We start from the raw sequence: 17,182 nt of genomic DNA on the forward strand, positions 1-17,182 counted from the left end.
GGCGATCTTTCCGTGGCACCCGGTCCTATGACATCAATGCATCAGACCTGTAGATGCCTATTTTTGGCATGCCCAATTGGGAAACCACGAGTACATCTAGAGAGGGAGTCATTGTATGGAATCAAGCGGTGTGAGATTGCATCGAACGAGCAAGAGCGACTCAGGACATATAAATTCCCCCGTCTCTCCCCATCACTCGTGAAGAAATCACATCCCTCTTACCAGCATCATCTTCTCATCACCACATTGACAAGAAGCCTCTGCAAAACATCTCATACCAAATCATTAAAGTCATCCCATCAAAATGAAGACCACCTTTATCACTGCGGCCTGCTCTACCTTTGCTGCTCTGGCCAGCGCTGCTCCCACCGATAACTCAGCCTTCGAAGTCGCCATCACCTTCTGGGGTGCCGACGGTTCCTCATTCTCTCAAAACTTCCCAGCTGACGACAGCACCCATGCAATCAGTATGTCTTTAGTCTACATAATCTTATCTGCTTGACATGAATGAGGGTCTCTAACATTCTTATTAACAGCCAACCAACTGTCAATTACCAAGATTTCCTCAGTCGGAGGCGGATTCTGCACTTTCCAGGGAATTGACGGCAGCAGCACTGTGGTAGTTGGTGAGGTGACTGTTCCTGTCAGTCCCCCACAGACACAGGTGTCTGGAACCTGCGACATTCTGTAAATGTTGAGGAAGGACTCCCTATCGCGACACGGAAATGCTTACGACGATGATGTGGCCTGTCGGTCTGGGGTCTGCTACGACCAGAGGACACGAATGAATCAATGACCCTATGTGATTAGCTCGACATTATATGTTGGTTCTGCATTGGCTTGAATTTTGTTCGTATTGGGTGTGACTAGCAATGCAATTGACGACCTGAAACTCTTCCAGCGCCCACGTGAACTAGACACTTGGGATTCTGTACAATGTAGACCTATTTGGTGCTTACGTCTCTCCTCGACTTCTCGTCGCATTCTCGTCTTAACTTCGATCTAGTATTGGCATGCTGGGTCACGTAATGGAGGGGGGCAGCAACGCTACTGTGCAATAAGGAAAGACAATACTATTATAAACTGATCGTCTCCCCAGATCCACCTTGACATAGCTCAACCGCTGCAGTAAGCCTGATCGATAGCACCCGCTTGGCTCATGCATAATGGATGAGTCTATGGGATTGTGGCTTCGGGTTTACTGACTTATGTCCTATACCCGAGGAATGACATCACGGAACAGCGTAAGCCGTTGTCTGATATAAATTGAATGTCCTACTATATATGCCTCAACGACACAAGGTCAATTAATTCAACAACTCATGACTGACTACTTCATAAAAGCTCCTTCCTCCCCTCGTAAAACATGGATTCCTCTACGTCCGAATTTACCCTCCCACTTCACAATAAGCTCGCCATCGTCACGGGCGCATCCCGCGGCATCGGAGCCAGCATCGCATGGGAACTTGCACGTCGTGGCGCAAATGTAAGCCACTGCATATACACAATCTTCTCTCTCCCTTAAAATTGCTAAAACATCCTAGGTCTGTATGACCTACGTCTCTCCCACCAGCGCCCAAGCCATGACCGACCTCCGCACAAAAATCACCCAACTTCCCCACGCTCCTAGAACATGGACCATCCAAGCCGACCTCTCCACACCCACCGGCGCCTCGGATCTAATTTCCCAACTCAAAACCCAAACCGCCCCCACTCCCCTCAAAATCAACATCCTAGTCAACAACGCTGGCATCGAAATCGTTAACCACCTTACCGAAACCACCATAGAAAACTACGACAAAGTCTTCAACCTCAACGTCCGCGGTACCCTGCTCATGACGCAGGCCGTGCTGCCGTATCTCCCACCCGAGGGTCATGGCCGGATAATCAACTTGAGTTCGGTTGGTGCGCGGTACGGTTTCAAGGGGATAAGTCTGTATATTGCGTCCAAGGCGGCGATTGAGGGATTCACGCGCGCCTGGGCGGCGGAGTTGGGTGGAAATGGGACAACGGTTAACGCTGTGGCGCCGGGGCCGGTGCCGAGTGACCTGCTGGATAGGATTCCGAAGGAGATTGTGGAGGCGCAGAAGGCTACCACGCCGGTGGAGCAGAGGTTGGGGTCCGTGGGGGAAATTGGTAGTGTGGTGGCTTGGTTGGCGGGGAGGGATGCTTCGTGGGTTACTGGGCAGGTTATTTGTGCGAGTGGGGGGTGGGCGATGTATTAATTTGTGGTGTGCAGAGGGGGTTGTTGGTCAGGCTAAGTTTCATTGAATTGTTGATGGTAGAGAAAGCTGTGATTTATTGCTGGTAGTCACATTTGCCGTCCAACATACTCGTTTCGCGCCTGCCAAATTTGGCTATGTTCAAGGCAGGTGACTTGCATTGCAGGACAAACTACTATACTACAAGTTCCTTGCTGTCGCTACCGCCTCACAACCATCCTACTTCACAATATCTTCTGCATTACGCTAGATGGTCTGTCAGTCTACACGATGTAGAGGTGAATAAACAGAGAAACTGAAAGGGCCTCGGTCCGATAACCTGCATAGCGAATATCCTATATCTACAGAGTGATATTGTACCTCCATTTCCATATTATGCTAACGCCTCTTCTGATCATCAGACAGATTCAATAATACCGAAACCACACACCCTTCTCGTTATCCATCGAGATTGATCGAAGGCACCTTTAGAAGCCCCAGGATGACTTATGCGCTGGCTTTACTATTGAATCCGCGTTTCCCTTGAGCAATTTTTCAACTGGACGATCCTACGTGAGACTGGCTGATAATTCTCGAGTAAGACGAGACCGACGCACTTTGTGTTGCAGCCAAGAGCCTGATGTCGGAAATGGCGTCACAACTAACTCGGTATTGCCGATAACGTTGAAATGGTGAGTATTGCAGTGCAGGGAATGGGGTGAGGAGTATATAACAATGCCCACTCAGGGGATTGTGGACCTACTATGGAATAGATCGCTTACGATTGAACCGCCATTCAAATGCATGGACTGTGACCAGCTACCCGCTATTTCTATTGGTTCCTTCACTCCTATTCGCTCATAACCCGACGAGACATTTGTTGAGGTGCTGCCGAAACATCTAGTGGCTTTGATTGGTGCTATAGAAGATTCCGCGCCGATCTCGTTCGGCTGACAGCTTAGTTCATTGAGTGGTGGGACCCTCGTGCGCTAAATCACTCAGCCTCGCCTGCCCCTCGATACGATCAACAATGGATCTATTCTGCTTCCCTGCATCTATTGTCAATGATCCCCACACATCACTCCCTTGCAGACGAAAGAACATTGATCAAACCTCCTATACAGCAACTCATCTAACATCTTCCCCATGCAGAGGATATGACTCTGGTGACCCGTCCTCCTCGCGACCGTCATGGCTTCAGGATCGCCATTATCTGTGCTCTTCCCCGGGAAGCAGATGCAGTGATCGCGCTTTTCGACCATCACTGGGAGGATACAGACGAAGTGTACAGCAAAGCTCCAGGAGATCCCAATGCGTACACTACTGGTGTTATCGGCGCGCACAATGTTGTGGTCGCGCATATGCCGCATATGGGCAAGGTTAGCGCGGCTGGGGTAGCTATGGGTCTGCGCACCAGCTTTCCAAGCATTGAACTTGCCTTGGTCGTAGGAATCTGCGGTGGGATTCCAATGGATCCCCATAGACAGCGGGATATCTTTCTTGGGGACGTGGTCCTCAGCCAAGCAGTGGTGGAGTACGATTTTGGACGACAGTATCCAAGTGGCTTCGAGCCAAAGTACGCCCAGACTGAGGGGGCTGGAGGCGGTGTACCTCCCTTACCTATCCAATCTATTCTGCGAAAGCTGGAAACCGACCACCATCATCAACGCCTCGAGGAAGAAGCGAGCACCTGGCTTCAGACGCTGCAGCACCGGCCTAAGTACCAGTATCCTGGTGGTGAGTCGGACCGACTCTTCCAACCATCATATCTTCACCGTCACCGTGATCCATCCACCTGTAGCGAGTGCTCCGACGAGAATGTATGCGCCGATGCGATCAGGGCTTCCTGCAGTGAGCTCGGGTGTGACGAGCATAATCTGGCGCGTAGGGAAAGGACTGTTACATGTTCGGAAACCCCGGAAGGCTCAGACCGAGCCAAAACAGGGCCTTCGCTAGCTATTCACCTGGGTCGGATGGGCTCTGGCAGTACCGTCATGAAGTCTGGTAAGCACCGTGACGAACTCGCCCAGCGCGAAGGAATCATTGGTCTGGAAATTGAAGGCACCGGTGTCTGCAGCTTCTTCCCCAGCCTCGTCATCAAAGGCGTCTGCGACTATGCAGATTCGCACAAGAACAAGCTTTGGCAGGATTACGCAGCAGCCACAGCGGCTTCGTGCACAAAAGCGTTCCTACAGCATTGGGCAACAGACGCCATGAGTACGACTGTCAATACAGCTGCTGGCAGCTGCAGGAGCTCTACGGCCGTGTTCATGATGGACATTCGTAGAGATGACAGATTTGTTGGTCGAAATGAGGTGATGGAAACAATGCGAGTCAAATTGAGCACAGAAAGTCGCTTCGCGCTTGTGGGCCTTGGGGGTATGGGGTAAGCTAACATTCAAATCGGGGATCATGCTGCAATAAGGTTAATGAAGCGGAACAGGAAAACTCGAATTGCCGTCGAGTATGCCCTTCACTTCCAGAACTCAGACGTTTCGGTGTTCTGGATACACGCGTCGACAAAGGCGCGATTTCTGCAAGCGTACGATAAAATCGCCCAAAAGGTCTCTATTGTCGGGTACAAAGCCAGCGATCGAGACAGTGCATACATGGTCACCGAGTGGTTTGAAAGCGATGCGAGCAGGCGGTGGCTCATTGTACTTGACAATGCCGACGACCACAGCGTGTGGTATGGATCAGATCGTCTAGCGGACCTGCTGCCACGCTCTGGCAACGGGTCCATACTGCTAACGACGCGTGACAAACGTGTTGGACTCGACTTTGCCGGATCGCCATCCAGATTAGTATTACTGGACCGTCTGGATACTCCTCATGGTCAAGAGCTTCTGGCCAGCAAGTTGGAAAGCCAACAAGACCCGGACGCTGCAAAAGACTTAGTTGAGGAGCTTTTAGGTGTCCCTCTCGCCATTGTTCAGGCCGCGGCATTTATGCAGCATAATGGTATTGATGCAAATGAGTATCTGCACATGTATCGTGAAAGTCCACAGTGGAAGATGGACCTGCTGAGCGAGGAGTTCGAGGATGGTATCCGGGATAAGGGTAGTAACAAGAATCCAATCGCGACGACATGGTTCATCTCCTTTGAATACATTGACCGCACATTCCCTATTGCCGGTGAATTACTGAGAAAAATGTCCCTTCTTGATTCACAGGCTATTCCCATATTTCTCGTTGTCGAGTCGGATAAGCTCTCGCCAGACCTGGTTAAGGCTTTGGGAACATTGCAGGCTTTTTCATTGATTACCCCCAGAGCGTCCAAGGCGGGAACGACCAAAGCCGACGCCGAATATGACATGCACCGATTAGTGCGGCTAGCCATACATAAATGGCTGGGTCAAAATGACCAACTGGGGCAATGGACAGCGACGACACTCAAGATTGTGAGTAATAAATTCCCAAGCTTTGATGAACTGGGATGGCGAGTCGCGGATAGCTGTGTTGCCTGCATGCCACACGCAATTGCACTTCTGCAGTCCGATGTAATACAGTGCACTGATGGGGAGGATATCCCACCGCCATTTATTTCCCAAAAGGAACTTAAAGACCATGCACCTAAGACCGTCCCATGTGGTGATTGCGCTGCAGCTCTGATGCAAAAGCTGATGAGGACTTGCTCCACGTCCCAGCGCCTCCATGACGCAGTCAGATGGTCGATGCAGGCCTTCGTATTAAGAGAGTGGATTTTTGGCATGCAGCAGGAATGCACTATCCAAGCTATGATAGAGGCTGCAGCGGCTTTGTATGCGAAGAATGACATAAAGGAAGCAAAAGAGCTGGGAAGTAAGGCATTGGAATGTCTTGACGAGATTCATCCCAGTCCGGCCCTGCAGGCGTATAAATATGAAGTCCTTGGCTTCCTTCGAATAGAAACCGGGACGCTAGTTGGGGTTCATGAATTTTTCCTTCAGGCACTGCAAACCCGTCTTGAGATATACCCTTCTGACCATCCTCTTGTGCTCGCGTGCAAATCCCTTCTTGCCATGTCCTACATTTGGGAGGGTCTATATACAGAAGCAGAAACAGTCCTAAAGGAGACGCTTTCCAGATACGAACAGGTTTATGGGCCAATGAGCTCACCTGCACTAACTGACAAGCTTAACTTGTCCTGGGTATACCGAGTATCAGGGAGAGTGGAGGAAGCCTTGGAATTGAATGCAGAGATCTCGAAAGCGCATCCTGGCGGCGGTGAACACCAGGAGAATGGTGAAATTATGACCATGGTTCACTCTGGGGGCCTCCTACAGGATCTAGGCAGACCAGCTGCTGCTGTTGATGTGTTTCACAAAGCTCTGGCACTGATGCAAGATTCACAGACAGCAGGTTCTTCCTTACAGATCGACACGATCACGGGATTGACTCAAGCATTGGTCACCCTAAAGCGATATGCGGAAGCTGAGCCTCTCTTGGTTCAGCTACTGAAGTCTTACATTCGACAGGCGGGTGATCAGGAGCTGACCGTTGTCATTATGAGGAAACTGGCTGAGTTTTATGAGGAATGGGATATGTGCCTAGCGGCGCAGCCCCTTAGGACAAAGGTCGCACAAATTAACCAGCGTCGTCTAGGCCGTGAGAGTGTACCCGCTTGTCTGAGTCAGTACGAGCTCGGATTGAATCTCGTCAAGCAAGGACGGCATGCTGAGGCAATGCCAAACCTGTACACTAAGCTTGAGTACCCTTTTGAGGCTGAGGATGTGAACCACAGTGACAACCTTGACCGCATGATAAACATCGCAGATGGATTTGCGGACTGCGGGATTGACCGGTGCGAATATCTTCACGTGGCAGAGCGTATGGCACGCGATGCTGTGCGACTGGTCAGACCACGAGCTAAGACCCTGCCATATGTAGCCCAGTCGGGCTTCCGGACGCTTGGCTTTGTCTACAGAGTGCTTGGAAAGGTTGCCGAGGCAGAAGAACAGTATCAGGAAGCGCTGAACATACTTCGTGGGCGCAGCCAGATGGAATGGCTGGAATCGGATGTGATGGTCCGGTGCTCATCAGTTTCCCTTGAGCAAGGGCGATACTCTGCCGCCTTAAGCATGGCTAATGAGGCAGCGGGGAAACTGCAGAGGCAAGCAGAGCCTCGTGAAGATATCTTGGCACGCTGCCGCACGAACCTTGCTTTGGCCTATATGGAAATGGGGCGATATCGCTCGGCGGGCTCGCTTGTGGTTGACATTTTGAGCAAGGAGTACGAAGATGCCTGGGGCATCGAGAAGACCACTGCGTCCTCTCTCCTCAGGACAGTATCTATTATTGAAGATGTTGCCATGGTATTGAGCAGAGCAGGATGCTGGCAACAATCACAGCATATTTACGAGAAGACGAAATCTATCTTAGCCCAGCTGCTAGGGACGATGGACATGCGCACACTGTGGACCTCTTTGCGTCTCCGAGATACGCTTAATTTACAGGGCAACTTTATGGATGCGTTGGTCCTTAGTCTTGAGTGCAAAGACCGCTACTTGCAACGAGTGCGACAGGATACCGTGCCCGAGCGGATGATGATAGCTCAACTGGATATTGGGCTTGCTCGGGCATACGAGGGATTAGGAGATCACACGACGGCAGAAGCACTTTCACGCCAGGCGTTGAAGACGATTACCGATAGTACTGACGAGAATAGTCCAGAGTCAGTTCGTGCCTCGGCTATTCTGGCTAGTATTCTTGTATCGCAGGGTGGCCCTGAATTGATGAAGGGTAGTGCTATGCAACGTCGTGCTGTGGAGACGTGGACTAAGTTGACGGAGGAGAATTCTTTACCAGCTCTCGAGGCCATAGAAGCGGTCGCTCGGACATGTGAAATTCAGGGCGATAAGGAGCAGCTTAAGGTTTGGAGGGAAAAGGCTTCGTCGGTAAAAGAAAGTTTTGAAGAGAGTTTGAGTGAAGAGGAAGAGGACAGGATTGAGTATTTGGTGGGACAGGTATTTGAGAAATGGGCTGACTATGGCGAGGGGGTTATCAAGGAGATCGATCGGCGGAGAACGAAGGTGTTTACGATGATGTTGCCATAGATTCAAGTTAAGTATCGGTTAGCTTAGTTGTCTGGATTGGCTCAGATGGACGGTGCCATTTCATAGTGTAGTTATCATAAAAATTTATCTGATAGGGCCCTTTAACCTGCGAGAACCTGCACCGTGAATTATCCAGAATGGTCGGCTTGCTTTCATCAGAGAATCAAAGATAATAGATACTAGCAGTTCTATATTCAGATTCTAGCATCTTCAACTTATATCCTTGCACGTACCACTTCAAGAGAATCAGTAGTCCCCACATCTTGCATGACTAAATGGCCAAGGTCCTGCGTATTAACAAAGGCCCGGTTTGTCTGCGAAGGATCCGTGATCCCAACCAATCTCATGGCCATCTCGAGCTCAGCTTGTAGAACTTCAAATTCAATCCAAAGCCAACACTATCCATGTAACCTACGGAGTATGAAATCGACTCACTGTCAATCAAATGCTTAGGCCCATTCTATCCGTAAGCAAGATAGTAAAGAAAAGACCGCCCACTAGTACTGCCTTCGCTCCTAAGCAAAGTGCTTTCAGTATATAATTGCCACGACGGACTTCCCCATCGACGTACACTTTTACCTAATTGAAGATTGACGGCAGATGGAATCGCAACTCGAGTAATGTAAGCAGCCCTGGAGGAGAAGTGTCATGGTTTCGGCCTTCAAGATTGCTTAAATTCTGAGTTCACTTCTGTATCCAAATAGGATAAAGATAGTGGCCAATTATCCTCAATACAATCCCACTCACACGGAGAGAAATATGAAGAAGAGGACTTGTGCGTTTTCTTCATGAAGATGAACCACTTATTCACATGCTGTTCATTCAAAGCTGAAGCCTACCAGTGCAATCTCGGATTCTGTTGTGTTTTTGATATTCATTGTTATCCCCCACCGCATAACTGTATTGTAAGAAATTACTAGAGGCAGGTGATCAGCGTCCAGGGATCCAGCGCCATGCAGAACGGCCGAGCCCTCCGAGCCTAGTAGCCGATCTAATCGCCACATACAGATCAAAAAGCAATTCTCTTTACCGTAAAGCAGTGCGTGACCAGCGATGATCGTCATTTGAGATGCATGTTGCCACTTTGTTGCATATGCAAAGGGGTCATTTCGGGCTTAGCATCTCATCTCATTGTCTTGCGTAACCTAGACATCCTTACTCAGGTCACCAACACCATAATAATGTTGAGGAGATATGGCCTGTACATTCGCAGATCGTTGCACATGGCTCCAAGGCTCGCTTCAGGCTTTCTATTTTTTTCTGGTTTATGTACGTCGGAAACCGACGATCGGTTTCAGCTCGGCCTGTGGATGTATTTGCTTTTGAGTATGTTTTAGTGGAGAGTATTCGATGAATACTTTCATGCTCTTGGCAGACATCAGAACGGACTATGTATTGCTGATGTTGGGGGATTTTGTAATCCTGTATTACTTTTATTAGCTTTACTCAGCTGGGCTTATCTTTATCACACATCGTGGGATTAAGATCATGCTCTTTTATTTAGGATCTTATCATGTACCACTTTTATCATAAATATCATAGCATAAGGTTAATCTTGCCAGCTAGTAAATGTTTATCATGATATATTATCTGTGTATAATATGCACTACTTATTTCAATGCTGGTCTCTAATGGAATAGGTGATAAAAGGATTTTCTTTGTAGATGCTCATTCCAAAGTATCTCTTATGTAACTCTCCTTTCAACTTTGTGTATAGCATTACAGCCTTGCCGCCACAGCATCATGCTCACTTCCTGGCACGATTGCCTCAAAATACCTATCCAAAGCTAAAGCACTCGCTCTTCCATCAATAAGCTCTAGGATACATCCAACGTACCCGTCGGGGCGCACAACAACTATACCACCCTTCTCTACATCGAAGCCCATCTTGACGTGGGCGTTCTCCTCTGCGGCTTCACCTCTCTGCGACAACTCACGATCATCCGCGTAAAGATGGTACCTATAGCAGGCGAAATAGTCCGGAAGGCACTCCTGAATTTCAATATTTGACCGCGGTGCATGAAAAACAAGCGAAAAGGTGAAAAACGGGGAGTGGGGATTATGTCTTCCTTCGTATGAGGTATCAATATCCTTTCGCTGATATCGGCGAAAGATGCTACCCTTGGACTGCAAATGTTCAGCGAGATCGAATATGGTCTTCAAGGTGAGTACAGGCTTTCCTGCGAAGATGTATATCCGGTAGCTACCGTTGAAGGGAATTTCCTGTTCCAAGTAGACAGGATTAGCATCGATAACTCTCGTTACGGTTGCGGTAGGAAAACTGTGACCAGGCAGCAGAGCTGTTGTGCTGGTTGAAGAAGTTGTTGAAGGCCAAGTCAAGCTGTTCGCTGGATACTCGACGCCGTAGCCACTTGTCAAGAGTGAATTCTGTTTGAATACTTGGACGAACTCAGAGCTCGGAGCAACGTTATTCTCGCCAGCGGGTCGTGAAGAGCTAAATAAGTTCGCGTACGTCGCATCAAACTCAATCAGCTTTGCTGCTGCACGCTTCCGTTCCTCCTCATAAGTTTTCAATATGGAGCGGCGGAGAAAGCCAGCTTCGACCAGATGCAGTTTCCACGCAAGATTGTGTGCATCTAGGAAACCGTAGTTCATCCCCTGACCGGCTTTGGGCTACAGGGAGGAGTGCTGTTAATTTAAACATTGCAGCTATCATCTGAATGTTTGTAGGTGCTTACACTGTGCGTATGACATGCGTCCCCTCCGATAAAAACTCGCTCATCAAGAGAGTATCTTGAGGCAAACCCTTGTCCGATTCGGTATGCAGAGTGCCAATCCACTGCCTCCCATTCCACTTTATACGGGGCAAGAATATCATTTGCCGCCTGCTGGATTTTTGGCACTGTCGCAAATGCGACAGGTTCTTGTCCATTCTTGGGAAAGACCTGGACATAAATACGAACTCGGTTATTTCCTTGAGGAATTATCATAGCGGAGCCTTTGGATGAGCGGACTGTCGTTTTCATCTAGTAAGTTTTATTGTTAGTTGGTGGTTTCAACGAGCCAAAATGCGTGTATTGACATTGCAAGAAGGATGAATATGTACCTGAATGTCCGGAAAGTCGCTCTTGACCACCCCGTCAATAACACTCCACACATGCATCGTTGGATCTTTCGACAACATCGGTACCCGAAGAAGATCTCTCACCCGGCTTCGCGCTCCATCTGCACCGAATAAGTATTTTGTTCGTACAGTCGAACTTTCTCTCCCGTCCACACTGACGAGGTCCACGACCAGTGGGTGATCGGATTGCTCTCCGCAAGGGTCTTTCCTAAACCCTGCAATAGTCCAGGACCTCTCGATCTCGAGTCTCCTATCCTTTAAATCATCCAAGAATATCTTCTCAATCCGGCCTTGGTGTATGATGGTAGAAAATGGATATCTTGTGTCAATGTACTCGGGATAACTCCTCGAAGTTCCCGTGCGTCGAATACCGGTCCCGTCCTTGGAAGCATCCCAGAATGCAACCTCGTAGATTCGGCCTGGATTATAAGACATGATGGCTCGTTTCAGACCCAGATTCTGCAACACATCGAGAGTCCGTGCCTGGATTCCATCGGCGCGCCCAATCTCTGTCGGCCCGGGCCGCTGGTCAATGTGCTTGATGTTGTAAGGCCCTAAGCGCAAGAGGCATGCTGAGAGCATGAGCCCTACCGGGCCAGCACCTACAATAACGATATCGTAGCTTTCGGTCATGACGTGGTGTTTATTTGCGGTTGTTATCGGCCTTTCAAAGTCTTGGTAAATGAGAGGCTTCCGTATGAGAGCCTAAGGACATCAAGAGTGACTGGAATCGTCCACCAAGCTAGAGAGACAATCGGTCCTTTGGCGTGCTCTGATGTGGAGAGACACTGAAAAAGCAACGAACTGCTACAAGTCATCAGATCAAATAGTGCGAGGACTTTTGCTTACCACTAACCGGAATATGTGGGCGCACTTGCTGCAAGGAAAACTCCGGTTGAAGCATTATCACCACACATGTTTTGTGGGACGCACATGCTTCTCGCCTCCCAAACCCCAACTCTCCAGAAGTGTGACTCGAGGTGCAGCACTAACACGCTGATGACGTGTCAACACGTTCAGCTACGATCGATGATCTACGGCCCGCGGAGGGCCACGCCGCTAGGTTTAACCTACTGTAGTCGATGCCGCGTGCGGGTGATGCGGTACAACACTGCTCATCATTAACAAGCTAGCATGGCGATCGGGGTAAAGGAAGTCTACAATGGCACGGCTACACCTGACACCTTCATCTGACCGAGTCAATTGACCGGTGCCGTATCAAGTAAAGTGTGGAACTGAAAGATGATGTTCTACCTTTCCGAGCTAACCTCTCATCTAAAGAGACCTGAATCATTATTCCTCACCCTTGCTGACGCGAGGGGAGAGCCCCCGAGGATCTTCGAGAAGAGGCTTCAGTGGCTTCAAAAGCAAGAAGGCGGTCACTCATACAGTCGGTGTCGTGATTCAGCACGAAAATCGGCCCGGGTTCACCGGTACCTTGTGCTCCCCTTCATCCTTATCTTTCAAGTACAATACTAATGCATCGATACTCAAGCAAATACAATAGCCAGATCAAGATGGGAAGTCTTGCGAGCGCCGCTTTCATGCAACTAAAATTGGTGGCAAATTGACGAGCGTCATATCATTAGTATACTAGCTTGCAATTACACAATGACAAGGAGGTTTCAGTGTTTGCTTTTTTTCAGCCCTTCTTCCCTTCCCCACAAGCATGCATGATGCATGATGCATCAGCTGAGATGTAAGATGGCAAATCTCTCCAATCTACACTGTATTCCGAAAGATAGCCCGCAATACATTTCCAAGGATGGCTTATAAATTTAGTCCGGGAACAGTATGCCAGGCCAGTAGCCCAAGGCATCGTAGGGCTTCAGTATTCTTGTCAGATTGCTTCATCATCTTTAGTATCTCCTCCGATATTATTCTTAGATCTCACTATTTGCACAGCATGCGTCCCACCGCTGTCAACAGCGAACCATCTAAAGTTCCGCCCAACTTGGCTGTGATTAAGAGCATCAATCCAAACTACACAGGGTTCGACTATATCTCCTGGTATCTTGGCAATGCCCGTCAAGCAGCCACCTACTTCGTCGCGCACTTTGGCTTCCGGGTAATTGCATACAGTGGACCAGAAACCGGATCGCACCTGACAACTTCCTATGTTGTTGCTAACGGGAACGCTCGCTTTATGCTGACTGCCCCAATAACTGGGCCNCAGAACATCCCCTCCGACAAGCATGTGTCCGAAAAGGACCGCAGTCTGTTCAGTGAGATTCAAGCGCACTTGATCAAGCACGGCGACGGAGTCAAGGATATCGCCTTTCAGGTTGACGATGTCAGAGGCGTGTGGGAGCATGCAGTCCAGAATGGGGCAGTTTCTATTCAGAAACCAACTTTAGTCACGGATGAAGAGGATGGGGAAGTTCTCTGTGCGACAATCAAGACTTATGGCGATACAGCTCACACTCTGATCAATCGGTCAAATTACCGAGGAGTTTTCCTTCCCGGATTTAGACCTGTAAATGATATGAATGCTCTGAATGAGCTACTTCCCAGGGTGGACCTGATTGAAATTGATCACTGCGTTGGGAACCAACCTTGGGATGGTCTTGACGGGATTGTCAAATAGTAGGCAGTTTCATTCTACCCTCTTCTCTTTTCTGTTATTACGACGCGTCCACAGCCCTTGCTCATCACCATGTTAGTTACGAAGATGCTTTGAACTTCCACCGGTATTGGTCTGTGGACGACAAAGATATGTGTTCGGACTATTCGGCCATGCGATCAGTCGTTGTAGCATCTCCTGACAATGTGATCAAAATGCCGATGAACGAGCCAGCCACCGGTTTGAAGAAATCTCAAATTGAAGAGTGAGTCGCAACATCCCCGGACAATATCAATCATATGATATAATTAGCGCTCATATACTTTTCTAGATTTGTGGACTACTACGGAGGAGCAGGCTGTCAGCATATCGCTTTCCGAACCAACAACATCATTGAAGCCGTTGAAAACCTTACACAGCGCGGCGTAAGCTTTCTTTCAGTCCCTAGCAGCTATTACATCAAGATGCGTGAGCGACTAGCTATGAGAAACGTCAAAATTGCCGAAGACATCACCCTTCTGCAGAAATATAATATTCTTATCGACTTCGATGAAGGAGGATATCTTTTGCAGATCTTTACGAAGCACGTGGGTGACCGTCCTACTGTCTTCATGGAAATTATTCAGAGAGAGAATTTTGATGGGTTTGGAGCTGGAAACTTTAAGAGTCTGTTCGAAGCTTTTGAGAGGGAACAGGCATTGCGCGGAAATCTGTGATTACATCTGTTACTTGCTGTGCTGAGCTCCAGCATTGCTGCTGGCGCGAGAAATGAATAAAATTAGGCTAGCCGGGCTATGCTGATGGAAGAGTAGAAAGCAAGGGTAATGACACATCTCACCAACATTCAGGCATTTACTCGTAATTGATGGAATGGGAAATCCACATGTCTCGCAAGGATAACAGCAACCTGATTCATTCTCAATCCAGCCCATCGCGGACCCACCATCGGCATCTTCCGACACCGGGCCGACTGATAATCTGATAATCACTGCCGATGCCATTTTCAGGAACGATTTTTATCGCCTACTCTATCATCACCATAATCACCAATCTCAACCAAATAATTACTATCCTTACTCACTATATACTACGCCAATGCTAGACTCCTTCCCTAGCATCACCACCACCATTCAATATGGTCTAATTTCCCCCCAAACCACCCTCCTCTCCATCATCCTTCCCATCCTCCTCTGCCTTATTCTCCTTCTCCCCTACCTCAACCCCACACCTCCGCCCCCAAAAGGCTGCCACAGACTGGGTCTCTCTCCTTCCCAGCGCTCCAATCTCCACGACGAATACTCACCCAAATACGCCCACGGCGCTCCCAGCACCGCCACAGACCCCGACACCGGGCTCTCAGCATGGCGCATCAAAGCACTCTTCACGTACCCGATTAAGAGCTGCGGGGGAGTGGAGCTCGAGGCAGCAGATGTCATAGAGACGGGGTTGAAATATGATCGGTTGTTCTGTTTTGCGGAGTTTTTCCCTTCATCACAACCTACTACCACCAATACATCTACCTCAACCAACAACCAAGAAGAGAATAATGGAACCTGGACAGCTCGCACCCTCCGAGACCGTGACTTTCGACAGCTGGCCCTCCTCCGTCCAGAGATCTGGATCCCAGATCCATCCTCGCCTACATATTCCCCTACAAACCCAGAAACACTCTCGAACGGCGTTTTACTTATTTACTACCCCCTCCCACCATCTCGCAGCCCCTTAGTCACCTTGCTAAGAACCCTACACATCCTCCCATCCCAATCATCCTTCACCATCCCCCTCGATCCCCCACCACATTCATTAACTGATTTCCCCCTTACCCCTGTCAAAATCTGGAAAGACATCCCCCTCGCACACAACTACTCCCACCTTCTTCCACAGTCCCTAAAGGATCTCCTAACATACGATACTACCCTCCCACCCCACCAACGGAGACAACTCTCCCTCTTCCGCGCAAGCCACATCCACAGACGAGAAATCTACCGCAACGCTCCTCGCAAAGAAAAGATAGGCTTCCAGCCCGTGACTGGCTTCGCAGACGCGTATCCGATCCATTTACTCAATATGGCGAGCGTGAGGGATGTTGCCGCCAACTGTGCCGATGAGATCCCCGAGTTGAGTGTGAGAAGGTTCAGGGCGAATGTGATTATTCAGGGGCCGGGGAAGTTCGTGGAAGATGAGTGGAAGAGGATAGTTATTGGTGGTTCCTCTGGGGATGCGGATGGGGTAGAAATCTACACAGCATGCCGCACTATCCGGTGTAAACTGCCCAATGTGGATCCTGATACTGGGGTACGACATCCCAGGGAGCCGGATCGCACGTTGAAGAGGTACCGACGGATTGATGCGGGAGATTTGACGAATGCGTGTTTGGGCATGCAGTGTGTTCCTGCTGTTAGAGGTATTATCATCTTCTTTGTCGCTTTATTTTGGGATTTTGGATGAAGCTAATTGTTTGGTATAGAATTCACGCTGCGGGTTAATGATCCTATTACGGTATTGGAGACGGGTGAGCATTGTTATATCAAGATGCTGGCGCCGGGGGAGAAGGTTGAGGGAGTGTGATTAATCATTGTACTTTCTGTTGAGCTGTTGATAATATTGTATCATTATTGTATTAGTAGAGTATTTTGCTTGACATGTTTATATCTACGTTATTCTGAATAAGTATGACGTAACAATGGTAAATACAATGTGAGACATGTCTTCTAATCAGTACTCCATCCCTGATGCTTAGGGCCATACCAAATGCAATAACGCTTCAAGTTTTCTACTATGAAATCCCTCTTTACGGCGTACTTCTTCAGCGTTCATCTTATTCTCGCCCCCCCCATAACATCATCAAATCTCTTATCTTTCAAAATCATAGTCCGAAATAGCCTCAATAAGTCTCCACATTTCATCCGCAACATCAACTCCAAGATTATCCCTCCAGGCGTAATTACTATCTTGGCAGCAGACTTCTGGGCTTCTCGGAGGTCCATCGCACCCGATTTGAAGGAGTCTCTCGAACTCTTGCCGCGTCTGCGGAGGTACGTCTGTCAATGGACCCCAAATCAAAGAACTCGTCCCGTATGCAAAAGCAGGGGCAAAGGGGTCTTTGTAACGTCTTCAAAAGTCATCATAACATCTATAAGACAAATAAAAAAGAGAAAAGAAAAATACATACAACAGAAGGGATTCGCTGGTGGTCACCCACCCAACTACTAACCTCCCGGCGTGTGGCTTGAGTACGGCTGAGCGGACGGGAAGCCCTATTTTCCACACCCTGTGGTCGTATGTGCTAGATTAATTC

General features: G+C 48.8%; 10 protein-coding genes and 1 non-coding gene across 11 annotated transcripts; 6 read left to right on the top strand and 5 right to left on the bottom strand.

The window, feature by feature from the left end:
• Positions 1-222: 222 nt before the first annotated feature.
• An07g01820 (uncharacterized protein) lies at positions 223-684 on the bottom strand (the record flags this gene model as incomplete). Its single annotated transcript, XM_059748252.1, has 3 exons — positions 223-258; positions 340-420; positions 556-684. Coding segments are annotated over 3 exons (246 nt in total), but the record flags the coding sequence as incomplete, so codon positions are not given.
• A 682-nt stretch (positions 685-1,366) lies between these two features.
• An07g01830 (uncharacterized protein) lies at positions 1,367-2,225 on the top strand (the record flags this gene model as incomplete). Its single annotated transcript, XM_001391233.1, has 2 exons — positions 1,367-1,486; positions 1,545-2,225. 2 exons carry the CDS (start codon positions 1,367-1,369, stop codon positions 2,223-2,225), a joined length of 801 nt encoding a protein of 266 aa, XP_001391270.1.
• A 53-nt stretch (positions 2,226-2,278) lies between these two features.
• An07g01840 (hypothetical protein) lies at positions 2,279-3,065 on the top strand (the record flags this gene model as incomplete). Its single annotated transcript, XM_059748253.1, has 4 exons — positions 2,279-2,307; positions 2,389-2,500; positions 2,694-2,798; positions 2,907-3,065. 4 exons carry the CDS (start codon positions 2,279-2,281, stop codon positions 3,063-3,065), a joined length of 405 nt encoding a protein of 134 aa, XP_059605334.1.
• A 293-nt stretch (positions 3,066-3,358) lies between these two features.
• Positions 3,359-8,236, top strand: An07g01850 (uncharacterized protein; the record flags this gene model as incomplete). Its single annotated transcript, XM_001391235.1, has 2 exons — positions 3,359-4,587; positions 4,645-8,236. The coding sequence occupies 2 exons, from the start codon at positions 3,359-3,361 to the stop codon at positions 8,234-8,236; spliced, it is 4,821 nt and encodes a 1,606-aa protein (XP_001391272.1).
• A 7-nt stretch (positions 8,237-8,243) lies between these two features.
• An07g01860 (uncharacterized protein) lies at positions 8,244-9,300 on the bottom strand (the record flags this gene model as incomplete). The annotated part of the gene is made up of 4 exons (XM_059748254.1): positions 8,244-8,342; positions 8,470-8,609; positions 8,728-8,815; positions 9,154-9,300. 4 exons carry the CDS (start codon positions 9,298-9,300, stop codon positions 8,244-8,246), a joined length of 474 nt encoding a protein of 157 aa, XP_059605335.1.
• Positions 9,301-9,955: 655 nt separating this feature from the next.
• An07g01870 (uncharacterized protein) lies at positions 9,956-11,954 on the bottom strand (the record flags this gene model as incomplete). Its single annotated transcript, XM_001391237.1, has 3 exons — positions 9,956-10,870; positions 10,936-11,223; positions 11,304-11,954. The coding sequence occupies 3 exons, from the start codon at positions 11,952-11,954 to the stop codon at positions 9,956-9,958; spliced, it is 1,854 nt and encodes a 617-aa protein (XP_001391274.1).
• Positions 11,955-11,977: 23 nt separating this feature from the next.
• On the bottom strand, positions 11,978-12,225 carry An07g01880 (hypothetical protein; the record flags this gene model as incomplete). The annotated part of the gene is made up of 2 exons (XM_059748255.1): positions 11,978-12,109; positions 12,178-12,225. 2 exons carry the CDS (start codon positions 12,223-12,225, stop codon positions 11,978-11,980), a joined length of 180 nt encoding a protein of 59 aa, XP_059605336.1.
• A 338-nt stretch (positions 12,226-12,563) lies between these two features.
• On the top strand, positions 12,564-13,024 carry An07g01890 (hypothetical protein; the record flags this gene model as incomplete). The annotated part of the gene is made up of 2 exons (XM_059748256.1): positions 12,564-12,788; positions 12,968-13,024. The coding sequence occupies 2 exons, from the start codon at positions 12,564-12,566 to the stop codon at positions 13,022-13,024; spliced, it is 282 nt and encodes a 93-aa protein (XP_059605337.1).
• A 203-nt stretch (positions 13,025-13,227) lies between these two features.
• On the top strand, positions 13,228-14,600 carry An07g01900 (uncharacterized protein; the record flags this gene model as incomplete). Its single annotated transcript, XM_001391240.1, is given in 3 exon segments — positions 13,228-13,907; positions 13,985-14,149; positions 14,216-14,600. Coding segments are annotated over 3 exon segments (1,230 nt in total).
• A 379-nt stretch (positions 14,601-14,979) lies between these two features.
• An07g01910 (uncharacterized protein) lies at positions 14,980-16,452 on the top strand (the record flags this gene model as incomplete). The annotated part of the gene is given in 2 exon segments (XM_001391241.1): positions 14,980-16,288; positions 16,352-16,452. Coding segments are annotated over 2 exon segments (1,410 nt in total).
• A 598-nt stretch (positions 16,453-17,050) lies between these two features.
• 5S rRNA lies at positions 17,051-17,169 on the bottom strand. The gene has a single exon (XR_009468021.1). It is a non-coding gene; the product is annotated as a 5S ribosomal RNA (ribosomal RNA).
• Positions 17,170-17,182: the final 13 nt, after the last annotated feature.

Source organism: Aspergillus niger (assembly GCF_000002855.4).
Source record: "Aspergillus niger supercontig An07".
Classification (NCBI taxonomy): domain Eukaryota; kingdom Fungi; phylum Ascomycota; class Eurotiomycetes; order Eurotiales; family Aspergillaceae; genus Aspergillus; species Aspergillus niger.